Source organism: Clytia hemisphaerica, unplaced genomic scaffold (assembly GCF_902728285.1).
Source record: "Clytia hemisphaerica strain Z4C2 unplaced genomic scaffold, Clytia hemisphaerica genome assembly, whole genome shotgun sequence".
Classification (NCBI taxonomy): domain Eukaryota; kingdom Metazoa; phylum Cnidaria; class Hydrozoa; order Leptothecata; family Clytiidae; genus Clytia; species Clytia hemisphaerica.
Genome location: NW_027103726.1, coordinates 52,977 through 66,263, shown reverse-complemented (window position 1 = coordinate 66,263; position 13,287 = coordinate 52,977). Strand labels below are relative to the sequence as shown.

The following is a 13,287-nucleotide window of genomic DNA, read 5'->3' as shown; positions in this document are numbered from 1 at the left end:
GATTCGCTAGGACCTATTACTAACCTTGCAGTTATTTCACAACTTTATAGAGTGTAAAAAAATCAGCATCAGCATCAACGTAATCCAGAGTAAAATTTCACAATTTCAGGGCTATTTGTAAAAAAATAAGAGTATTATTTAGTATAATGTAGTTTGAGAAATATACAAATCTCTAAGAAAAATAACCACAGATAATTAATAGGGTGAGAGAGCACATCTTGTTGAAATTCATTCCTACGTAGGTATTATGACTATGTCTCTCATTGATTTATTGTTTCCTCCAAGTGATTGCCAGGTTACCCTAAAAGGGAAAAATTTCGTCCGGAAAAGTGACGTGCTTTTCAGGAAGTCTTGCTTGAAATTTCATTTTCCGACGAAAACTACCTGCTTTATCTATTTAAGAGCTCTCTCCAAATTCTGCATCGTGCAATATTTTCATAATTTTCCCCGATGCGAACCCCCGTGTTTTTTAAAGAATTCTCTCAAAAATATCAGCATCGTGTAATATTTTCATGACTCTCCCCGATGCTTAACCCCATGTTAAGAATTGTCTCCAAATTCAGCATCGTGTAATATTTTCATAATTTTTGTTTTGATCGAAAACTTTTGTTGTAATGGAATTCGTCTCATTTGAGGTGCTAAACTGCGAAGAAATAAGAGATCTTCGTCTTCGTTGTGAACTACACGATCATTATATTGGCGGGAAGTTGATGTGGAAGGGGGACAAGTTTCTTCTGCATTCTCTAAAGGGCGTTTTCGTCTTATTGTTGACGAAGACGGTAGTTCTATGAAAGATTGTGACGGTCGTGTTTGTTGTGGATGATTTTCTATAACAATTTGTTGTTGCTGCTGTTGCTGATCACTTGTAGCGTATGTTCTGGATGGTGCTTTTGAGGTGGACCCGTAAGTCGTAATTTGGAAATTTGGATGTTGTTGTGATTGTGGAGGCGTCGTGGCGATGCGTGTGTAAGTTGACCCTTGTTGTTGTGAATGTTGTACATTTGCCGAAATATATCCGACTCCGTTCGAGTTTGAATCGTTATCTATGAACTCGATCTCGTTATCATTTCGAACAATGTAAGGTATTGGGTTTGCAGTTTGTTGTTGTGGTGATCTCGTCGTTGCCGAATTATGAAAAACCGCGAACGACGGAGGTTGCTGATGATTAGTCCCGATTGTAGTCTTATTGTCGGCGATGGCACCATAGTTTTCTTCGTCATAGTCAAATTTATGTTTGATGTAAGGCTTTAACCAGGCTAAAAAGCCCCATGTTGATTTCTCTAGTGTTCTGATGCTGCCATCTTGCCTCTTGATACTTCTTCGAAGAAATCGCCCAAAAGCCGTTCGAACGTTCTTATAACGCCTTGTTAGTTCCCACACTGGGATATCACCTCCGAAACTAATCGCGATTTTACGCCATGCCTCGTCTTTAGCGTCTTTCGCCCGTTGATCGTGAGAGTTTGAACACTCATACAAAATTTTGTGTTGCCGAATTAAGCCCATCAATCGTTGGTTGTCGATTCCGTTTAAACTCCTATCGGTCATGTAGTCTGCCGTGAATGAGTCGTCGCTCATTGTTGGGCCTGGTGGGGCAATGGAACTCATATTTCCCCCAATATTACCCATATTTTCAGAAGATTCGTCAGGAGACCCTGAAGTGGTGTCTGTGTTCTCCGCCATTTTTGTTGTTTTGGTCGTCGCAATCGTTCGAACCCGGTTGCGGAGACGATACGAAATGTCGCGCGTCTGTTTTCAGATTGTTGCCGCAGTGTTGTTGCAAGTTTATCAGGGTTTAACACAACAGAATCGCTAAAGATTTTTTGCGATTATGAATTTCGTCTAACATTCACTAGGAGGAAAAATTTTGAGGGGTCACTTTTTGTGTAATTTTGGTGTTTTTTTCTTTTCAAAGGATTGTCTTGTGCTGTTTTTGAGCATAATTTCGCTTTTTCAAATGATGTGCCAGCCTGGTTCAATATTTGACTTGATTGCCTAACTTTTTAATGAACATTTCTCAAGGATAAAAGAGACAAAATACCCATAATCCTTTGTGAATAAGAATCGCGAGTTGTTTTCGACGACAAACATCGCAAACAGCACAAAAACGTCAAAAGTAAAGATAAAATTTTCAAGACATTACAATGTTGCGTGCTTTTACTCTACTGGGTTATTCAAAGGTAATTGAAATGTGTTAACCCTTACCTTAATGTTGTGGACTTTACTTCAGATTCCCTTCAGGTGACTCTTGTTCTTAAAAGTCTTGAAATGGACCTCAAAAAAAAATTTGGTTTCTGGTGTATTCGATTCCGTCAACATTATTTTGATTGGTGGTTAGTTGTGGTTGTTGTATCTTAATCCCAAGCAAGAACCTGAGGGACCAACAATCTCATATTTTTTCTGAACAAATATCTGTGCTGCTTTCCCCAACCATACAAACTGCACATACAGTACACAGTAACATGGTGGGTCGACCAAAAATAGTGCAAACTGGGGAGGCAATTTTTCTGCGATTCTAATTCTAAAATTCACAACCCATAGCTATATCCTTTTAAAAGTAAAATATATTGTAGAAATTATAGGAGCACAGAAATTGTTGAATGTTGAATTGTTGATGCAATCGATCACAATCCTAATATAAAGCACTACAAGGAAGCCCCTCTTGATTTTTTTCATGTCCGCTATTTTTCTTTTTGAGACGCTTTTGTTGGGAGGTCGTCAGTAGTCCGACACTTTCTAGTCCGAGAGTAAAAATGTCCGACGTTGGATTTGACGAATGCGTCAGTATTCCGACAACAATTTTGTCCGACAACGAGTAAAAAAAAACATATAAAAAACGAAATATGAATCGCGGAAGAGGAGGCACATCTTTTATTTGAAAATCCAGAGTCCCGATTTTGAGGTTAGGCCCCTGAACCCGACTTTTCTTAAATTTTGGCCCCTGAACCCGACTTTTCTTAAATTTTGGGAAGCTTGTTAGGATTAGGCTTTTAAGAGTCAAGAAATTGGATTTGGCTGTTTTACGACCCTTCTTTATTGATTTACAACCCTGGTCGGTCTTTTATTTCTAATTACCTAATTACCTATTCCTAATGCCGCCAAAATGAAATTTTATTAAAATATTATCTCAGTGAAAAACCCTTATTCAACATTCGACACTCTAAAATCTTTCGTTTTCGGACAAAAGTGACGTCGGAAAAAAAGACTTGCAAATTCTAAATTTATTTTATAGATTCGAACTATTTTACTGTCGGACTAGAAAGTGTCGGACTAGTGACATGCACCCCTTTTGTTCAGAAGACAGATTCTTACTTCTGATTGGTTCTTATGGATTGTTAGAATTGTGATTGATTCCACCGGTGGATTTTTCTGAAAATCACCATTATGGTCACCATTTTTGTGCTCTTTCCAATGGGAGCAACCAAATTATGCGCAGTTTCTTCGTTCAAATTAGGAGACGTGAACCTCCTGATTAGGAGACGGGTCTCCTAATCAGGAGGCGTCTCCTAATAAGGCGACTGTTCCTGACTGACGGACGACGTGCATTCTAAAATTTTTTCTAGCTTTGGAAATAATTTTTCTTTTCCAGTGGTGGTCGCAAATTCTGATAAAAATCCATGTATATACTTTTGCAAAATGCATCGGAAATTCCACTCTTTTTTGCCTTTTTTAATTCAATTGCCTTGGAAATTTCGAATTTTGGTGAATTTTTGGTGGCAATCACAAATATCTTCATTTCCCGTCCTCGTTGGGTCTATAAAGTGAGTCCGATCGGTCGTAAAAGTTTCTGGGCTTCTTCTTCTCGTCCGACCTCCATCATCCATTTTTTGAGTATATTCTTGAAGCCAGCCAGCCAGCAGCCAAAACAACCGCTTGTTATGGGTGGTTTCAAATTATGACCTTTGAACAATGTGACCCAAACTGGCACACTTAATGATAAACAAAGTCAAAATACCGCGAATGCGCTAGAAATCGCTTGCAAAAAATCAGCAATAATAAAGTTTTTGAACGAAGAAAACGTCATCGACAAAAAAGTCTGACAATAAATTTACTAAATCACCGACTCAATTTTCGAGAGTTGGTAGGGCAACGCAAAACAAAGATATTTGTGATTGCCGCCTTAAAAGGAGCTCTACCGTTTCTCTGCAGGGTTTCCTCATGAGAACCAGATTATTCAAAGGCCTGATTGTCCCAAAAGATCGTTTTGGCAAAAACGTCCTAATGCCCTAAAAATCAGATTTTTTGAAAAAAGGAGAAAAAAAACATCCAGATATTCACCTAAGGAACAAGTGTGCCAAATTTCAGCCAAATCCGCCAATTTTTCAAGTCTCCAGGTTGCCCCAAAATTTTAGCCTTGTTTTGGTGAAAAACTCGATCCCAGGCCCTAAAATTCAAAATTTTTGAAAATGAGAAAAAACACCCTCAGATATTCACGCAAGGAACAAGTGAGCCAAATTTCAGCCAAAACTGACAATTTTTGAAGTCTCCAGGCTGCCCCAAAGTTTTAAAACATGCACACAGATGTATTCTCAGATTCTAGCTCAACTGAAGAACTATATTGTGTACCCCCCTCCCCTATTTTAGTGAAATTTCGAACCCATGCCATTTACAGCAGCAGTCCACTGGTCATTCAAAACCAAAAACATTGAAATTTGTGTTTAAAATTATATGAAAAAAAGAGTTCAACATGGTGCGACAGGCAAAAATTTAGCTATCTACACTTGTTTCTAAGTTGTCCCACACCAAATATCAATTTCAATATAAAATATGATTGATATTTTGAACAAAAGTTGTTATCCCCCTATTTTTACTTGATCCCCCATAAAATCTCAAAACCCCCCAAACTTGGTCTGAAAGAATGTCTTGCAATATTTAGGCCCAAACATGACCAGGCAGTTTTGTGGGTCATTGCTGGAGGGGACTGGCCCTACCCTACCCCTGTCATCTTGCAACTAATCCTAATGCACAACCTATGCTACATTTAATTTACTAAAAAAGACCAATTAATTAAGGAAGTATGTTCCGCTTTCAAAAAAACATACAATGGTATTTCTCACTAACCCACCTGGGATGGAAATTTGAAGATTTCAACCCCTGAAAGTAAATCTTGTTAAAAAAGGGCCAGAAAACAAGTAATGCTGTACTTAAAAGAAAATGTTGGTTTGCTGTCAAGGGTTCAAAGAAATTCTGGAATTTCCAAGGGGTAAACCCTCATTTTACTGGTAATAAAGTAGAATTATCCGGGACCAATAGAATTCCTTTTCCAGGGCGCAGGGGATTATTGCAAAATTTGCCATTTTTCCTGGAGGTATCCACACAATTCAAAATATGTTGATTGTTTTTGAAAAGGTTTGCTTGCCCCTATATGGATATCTATAATGGAGCAGCCTACAGCTTCTAAACTTTTTTGAATGTTAAAATTGCGTTTATTAATGGGTTAAAGAGGTATTGATTTATTAAGACCACTGTTCCTTACATTTCCAGTAACATTAAGTTAAGCATAAAAATTGAATATACAAGGACAAGAATAGATACAAAGATGAAAGAAATGGAGAATAACAATGAAACACAAATTGAGGAAAAGAGTGCTGATAATAATGCCTGGGATAAAGCTCAAAATGCATTGAAAGATTTGCAAGCTAATAAGAATAAACCAAAACATAATGGTATGAATGGTGGTTATGCAAACCCTTATTCAAACGGAATGATTGGGAATGGATACCCACCATACAATAATTTTAATCCTCACTTTAATGGTCCACCACCTGGTAGCTATTATAATCAACCACCACCTGGACCGTACCAAAGGTAATGATATGATGCTAACTAGCTTATCTTTTAAAATTTAAAAAAATGCTGCTTCTCCAAAAGGATTGCTGCTTTTTTATTAAAGGATTTTTGCCGATTGCCAAAGTTACTTATTATATAATAGTATACATCTCTGGGTTTTAAATTTAGCTTAGACATGGCCTGAAGTAACAATTCAAGTGGATCCAAATGTCCCATCAGTGATTGCTTTAACTTATTATTATTGTCTTGATACCCAGAGATTACCTTTCAAAGAGATTACCCTTTAAAGAGATGATGACAAAGAAATAATCAATATTTAAAGCCTGACTGACATGCTGCTAACGAGTTCAGTCATGATTCTTGTCTCATGTGTAATCCCATTATATTTTATAAAATTAATGTCTTTTATTTTTATTTTAGAATGCCTTATAATCCTAGCTACCAAGGTTATCAAAATAATTACATGCCTCAGTATGGAAATCATGGTCCTTACAATGGTCGCCCACGATTCAATGGACCACCTCCTGCTAATTACATTAACAATAACATTCAAGGTGGTTATTATGGTGCTCCTATAAATCAACAAAATGGAGGACCTCCGCTTAAAAACATTCAGGTGCGTTAAAGTACATTTTGAAAAGCTCCTTATTGTGTACAGTTCTGGCAGGAGGTCTGTACTACAGTTGCATAAAGTGCAAAGGGGGTCCCCCAGCAATTTTTTATGGGAGGGGAAAATTGATAAAAGAAAAATTATCCTTGGAAGTTGTTAAACAAAACAAGTTCACCTAAATAAGAAAGTTTTTCCTATCAAAAAATATCAACATGATGCATGGTCACACAAGGAAAAAATGATTGAAAATTAAAAATTATTTGAAATCAGCTCATCCTCCAGTACAAGTACTCAAAACATAGCCCCAAAAATTTCCCCAAACAAAAATAAAAGATCCCCACTCCTTGAGCTCAGGGATGAATCTATGGAGCTGTACAGTACAGACAACTGATCAGTCTAAATTCAACCCTTAAATGTTTCTAAACCCTTTCAAAATTTGATTAGTTACACCTTTTGTATTTTCTTCGCCAATACAGAACCAAAATAACATGAAAGACAAATCAAAACAAGAAGAATTCAAAGAAAAAGTCATCGAAAAACCAAAATCTTTTGCAGATGCTCTCAAACATAACAAGATGTGGAAACAAAAGTGTAAGCATTATAACTTGTACTGGCATTATTAGCCTAATATGACTACCTTAAAGGAAGAAAATTTGGCGGATTTAGCCAAATTCTGCCAAATTAAGTTCCGGCCAAATTTATATTTTCCTCCATTCGCCAAATTAAATTCCCGCCAAATTTGATTTATTTCACGCATTCCCCAAATTCATGCTATTTCAAGCCTTAAAACTTTTTTTTTGGCCTATTTAATAACGCTTTTGGCCAAAAATATCCTGCAACCGCAAAATTTAGCTCCCGTCAAATTTAATTTATCCAGCTATCCGCCAAATTAAATTCCCCCAAAAATTCTTCCTTTAAGGTACCTAAATTTTTTTCAATCCTTTGTCGCTATTCATCCAATCCATATTTTAGCAAACTTAAATTGATGAAGAAATGCTTGTGTTGTCCAATTAAAGTGAACTTAAGATTGTCAGCGTTCTGTTATTGAACCATAAAAGACTAAGTGGAATAAGTAAGAATAAGTGGTCTATCATCAGCTTTTTCTCAGAACAATATCTAACTCACACTTAGTACAACTAACAATGTTGAGATTTGACGTCATGTTGTCCTATCCACCCACTTACGAACCCTTTGCTGAATTTTTGTTTTAGCTACAATGAATTTCAAACAATCAAATGATATGAACCCTCAAAATAAAGGATGGGCATCTGGGGGATTCCTCAAGGTTGGAGAAAAACCCAATGACGGAGAACCTGATGCTAATACAAATGTTGAAAAACGTGAAAGAGAAGACTTGAAAAATGGTGATCAAAACACAGATGAGCCTAAAGCAAAGCACACCAAGCCCACAACTCCTTTAAAAAGGTATGTATTCTAAAATACATTGGTTTGGAAGTGTGCACTCTCTTTAGAAGGAATTACTTTGAATGGGATAAAATTTTGGTGTCATCTGCAAAGGAAATTTGGAAAGGCATCATCTGCACAATATTTTTCAACAAAACTCGAAATTGTCAAATAAACAATTTTTGAATGCTTACTGACATCAGAGAAGCGCTAATGATGTTTATTTCAACAACCAGCTGGTAGGATTTGGCGGTAGAAGGCATAAAATCGTGACAATATTGTCTCCCAATAGCGCAATCTGCGAAATAAAGTCCCTACGAACATTTATCCCACTAAGTATTGAATTACACTTACATGGCTCTAGAGTGTGCATACTTATGTAAATGACCTTAAAGGTAAAAAAACCCTTCAAATTGCTAAGTTGATCGTACTGCTTTTCATGTTAACAATAGATTTAAATAGATTTTCATTTGAATTATTGTCAATACCGCTGTCTTTACAGGTCTTTATTATTTTAAAAATTTAATAATTCTTTTCAGCGAGAACAATAAAAAGAAGGAATGGCCTGAAGCAATGAAAACATGGGTCAGAGAATCATTTGAGCAGTGTGGTAGTGAACGAATTAAGGATAAAATGGAAGAGAAATTGAAAACCTTTGTAAATCAAGTTATCAGTGATGGTAGTGCATGGACTATCAACTGGCAGTTAAAGGCTCTTTTCAAGTAAGATTTCTAAACTGAGCTGAAAAACCTAGGAATTGTTTTCTTTAATCCATCTTACTAAATGTACTCTATAACACTTGAAAATGTTTCTTTTAGAAGTCATGTATGGTTTTGGACATTCTATTTGACTCCCTTAATCGTTTTTGTTTAGAACTCCACCAAAAGGATACGAACGTAGCTCAAGAAGTTCATATCGTAACACTGGCAGTCGGTCGCGCTCCAGAAGTCGTTCGAGGAGTAATACACCTACTCGTAGACCGTCCCATAGGCGCTCTTCAAGTAGTGGTGGCTCCTCTAACGACAGTCTGGAGAACGTTCGACCTGCATTCAGTAAGAAAATGAAGAACAGACTCGGTAAGAAAATGATCAAAAATTCCAATAACAACATCATGGCCAAAAGCAAAAGTACACCTAACATGAAACAATTTAAGATTGAAAACGATACAGAGGTTACACAGAAGAAACAAGATCGAGCTGCACGATTTCAGAAAGACTTCAAGAAGTCTTCGAGCTTCAATTCGTCCAATTTAATACCGAAAGGAGAATCAGTAAGTTTTTCTCTACTAGTTTCCTAAAGATTTCAATACTGAAACTTTGGCAAACTTTATGGCGTAAATGGCTTTTTGGGGAGTCTCCATTACATCAACAACCGGTGCTAAGTTTCACTCCTAAATTTATTATTTGCAAATATTTTATTAACTCAATGGTTAACTAGGAACCTGTCATACCAATTTTCTACCAATCGTACGGACCATTCAACTCTATAACAATACATCTTGTTTTCTTTTGCAGCCAATGGATGAAGATGTCGACATGAACTTTCACATCAACGGATACTGCCAAGATTTGACAAAACCATATTTACGTTTAACTTCGGTGGGTAATATGTTTTAACCCCTTTTACTGTAACATGACATTTTCCATTTTACGTTAGATTTTTTTACAATGTTCTGTAAAGGAAACATTGTTAAGTTATTACATAAATTTTAACATGCATGCAAAACTTACGGAAGGGTTTTCAGTAGGTGCTTGCTTGCATTACACTTAGGGGAAACTAATAGTTAACTGGAAGAGCCATCTTTGATTCCTAGTCATGTATGGTTTCAAATACATTACAGTTGATTTCTCGGTTCTATGATTTCCCCATTTTTCCTTCGCAGGCGCCTGATCCATCGACAGTCCGTCCCGTCAACATTTTGAAGAAGTCATTGGAACACGTCGAAACGCAATGGAAGAAGAAGAACGACTACCATTTCGCTTGCGAACAGATGAAGTCCATCCGTCAAGATTTGACCGTCCAAGGAATTGAAAACGAATTCACAGTTACAGTATATGAAACCCACGCTAGAATTGCTCTCGAAAAAGTAAGTTTTAGGCAGACATTCCCCTCTTCATAATTGTATCCCATCCTTTTTAAATATTTTTAAAGCCATTTAATATGACCCATCCTTTTATAATAACCACAACTTGGTAATCTTTCATTTTGTCTCTCTCTTTTTCCAGGGTGATCGAGAGGAATTCAATCAATGCCAAACGTGTTTACGTAGGCTTTACAGCAAAGGAATCAACGGTCAAGTAGCCGAGTTTACGGCCTACAGTATTCTCTACTATATTTACACAAAAAGCACTTTGGACTTAAATTCTTGTCTTGCCTCACTGACCAAAGATCTGAAGAAAGACGCGCTTGTTCAACACGCCCTGTCGGTGCGCTCTGCATTGGCACTAGATAATTATCGTTCATTTTTCAAGTTTTATTTACAAGCACCAAAAATGGGTGGATCTCTCATTGACCTTTTTATAGCTAGGGAACGTAAAGAAGCTCAAACGGCTAGTGAAGGCGTAAGTATATAAACACCCCTCCCCTCCCCTTCTTTCTGAAACCAGCCAGCCTATCCTAGAAATCAGTCGCCTTTCCTCACATCTAATGAGCAGTTTAAACTTATCTCTTCAACCATTATCCTTTTAGTATATAAAGTCAACCCCATCTAAGCACATACATTTCTTTATAATTACCTCCTCTGTATAGTAGTACTGTTAACACATCCTGTATTTCTTTTTAAGGCACTTTTAAGTGTTAAAATTTTCTTATTAAAAAATCTAAGCTCCCCATTGAGGATTTTTTAGCCAGTGGGCGACAGTATCGGTAAGAATGTGATTGGATTTGGAGAAACTTCGACTTAAATATATGAGAATCTCAAATATCTTTACAAAACAATTTGCCCCAAAAAGTTTACTATTTTTCGCTGGGATAAATTCTCGGGACTCTGGGAATTTTTTCACCGATGCGCAGGTAAGTTTTAACCCTCGGGATAGACCTTGAGACTAAATCTGTCCTCTGTAACTTCAGTCCTTTACAAAGCTCAATCTACCTTTTCTCTGTATATTCATGTTTTTTTTTCTTTCTTTTTCAACCGTGGTTGATAGGTATCGACCAAGTTTAAGTGTCGCACATATAACAACCCAATTAGCCTTCAAATCTGAAGACGAATGCCTCGCTTGGCTTCAAGAATTGAATATCATATTCCTTGCTAACGACCCCACTAAAGTTGATTGTAAAGCATCTGTTGTTACATAAGGGAGAGAGCATACAGCTCGTTCGAGTTTTTTCATGGCTGTGAAAGTTGGTTGAGTGCCTCATCCAATGAAAAGCAAAGGAGGAAAGAAGCCTGATTTTCATGTCAAGGTCCTCTCATTTTACCAAGAAGGTTTTATTCGCACCCCCTACACGGTAGTAGTAGTTCAGTCACTACACAAAAAGAGACTAAGCTTTAAAAAATGAAAAATAAGGTCCTGTTCATAGATCCTGCCCTATATCTTATCCTGTTCGCTGTGCTGTCACTATGTCAATTCATCCTACATGGTGTTTCTACCTACCCTTTAATTCAGTTAAATTTACAGCATTTTCAACACGTAGCACGCATTATATATGGTATCCCTTATGAACTATATTATGAAAGTCACGGTAGGTTGGTGGTTCTTAATAAATGAACAGTAAATGGTTATTTCCTTGAAATTGAAAGGTTTGTAAGTCTCAATAAACCGAGTGCCTATTGAGTTATATATGGAGCAGATTCAGACATTTCAAGTATTACAATATTAACATTGCATTTTACGGCAAGAAGAAATTGTTACGAGTGCTCTATGCAGCATGTCACAATGAGAGATATACAACAAACATGATTGGATACGATTTTGACAGTGCTTATATGCTTGTCAAATCGTACACAGAGCAAATAGACTGATACTAGAGTTAGCTCTGTTTTGATGTCTTGGATTACCTAATGAAAAACAATTCATGGAGAAATTTTGATGAAAATACTCTGATTTCGTTTTGTTTTATGATTAATTTTTTCACTAGATGTAGGCGGTTTTGTTGCTTATATTTTATGAATTGTATTCATATGACATGACGACTTAAACCCTGGACCCTGTTCCCTTATCCTTTTCCCCGATCTTTTATAATGTCAATTTCAGTTTTGAATTTTTCTTATCGATTAGATGCTTGATTTGTACCCTGTTACGCCAGTTCCCCACTCTGACAAAGACGATTACGAAATTGCAATTCCATTATTGTCTCTCCAGTCTTCTTTTAGAGTTAGTTAGAATTCAGTGACAATTTTTTTGTATTTATTTTGTACAAATTGTATATATGATTTATGAAATTATTATTCTTTTTTCTTACTAAAAGATTCAGATCTACGATTCGAAGAAATCGAACTCTCAATGTGTGATTTTTTTTCTCCAAGTTTTAGATACCCCTTTTTGTAATCAAGTGAAATACTTTCGAAAAACACATCTAAAATTACTGTCAATGGTCCCATTCTTTTCTTCCCCTGTCCTTTAGTTTAAGTAAGTTGCTTTACCAAATTGATAGTGAAATTGCCACTTAAAGAAAAATCTTAAATTAAATTTGCGTCATATTTTCAGTCCCATCAGCAGGACATTCGTTGAATTTATAGTTAAAGTCTGTCTATGAAGTGAAGTGTTAATTTTGATATTCTTAAAAGAACCATTGCCTTATCCAGACGAAACGGGAAGGACTATGTATAGCCTCATTTGGAGTGTTATGTAACTCGTGTATTCTATTTCCATCACAATTTACGAAAACTTTTCACATAATTTCATTCAATACTCACATGTATCATATTCGATTAGATCGGTCATTGGTTAGAAATGAGCTAAATGTAGACTTGAATGTAATAACGTCAAATTACTTTTGAGCCACAAAACCCCATGTTTATATAATCCCTGATTGCTTTAATAATAACCGGCCAATGTTATCGCATTAAAATGTGGATTTATATCTAATGTAGAATAGAAAATGAATATTAAATAATTACAATTTAGAAACTTTTGCAAATGAAACTTGTCTTGTTGGTATTATAAGTGTGAGAGGGGTTACGAACGGAAACATTCTAAGTCTTTGTGACCCTGTTCTTTACATTGTTTGTTGAAATCGTCCTCGTTGTAAGCGAAACATCTCGTACGGCGAAAATGTAATATCGCTGTTTTACCTTGTGATGTTATATTGTTATGTCTTTCTCGCACACCAGTCTATTGTAGTAGATTTAGAGAGCTCCCTATGGAGTGTTAGTGCTAAGAATCAAATCGTTCAAAAGATTACACAGTGTTTTTATTGATTGAACTCTTGACAACTGAAGAAAATTAAATATTTAAGTTAAAGAATACAGTTTATGGGTCAAGTTAAGCCAACAATAACATCCGCGACTCGATCGACTTATTTCGTTTTTCTAGCGCGAAAGG

The 13,287-nt window shown here is 36.3% G+C and overlaps 1 protein-coding gene across 1 annotated transcript; it reads left to right on the top strand.

Annotated features, from left to right (window-relative positions):
* The first annotated feature begins 5,461 nt into the window (after positions 1–5,461).
* LOC136804635 (leukocyte receptor cluster member 8 homolog) lies at positions 5,462–12,240 on the top strand. Its single transcript, XM_067061238.1, has 10 exons — positions 5,462–5,805; positions 6,208–6,403; positions 6,874–6,988; positions 7,609–7,822; positions 8,341–8,523; positions 8,675–9,071; positions 9,316–9,399; positions 9,684–9,887; positions 10,027–10,362; positions 10,948–12,240. Exons 1-10 carry the CDS (start codon positions 5,537–5,539, stop codon positions 11,002–11,004), a joined length of 2,055 nt encoding a protein of 684 aa, XP_066917339.1. The 5' UTR covers positions 5,462–5,536; the 3' UTR covers positions 11,005–12,240.
* The last annotated feature ends 1,047 nt before the right edge of the window (positions 12,241–13,287 follow it).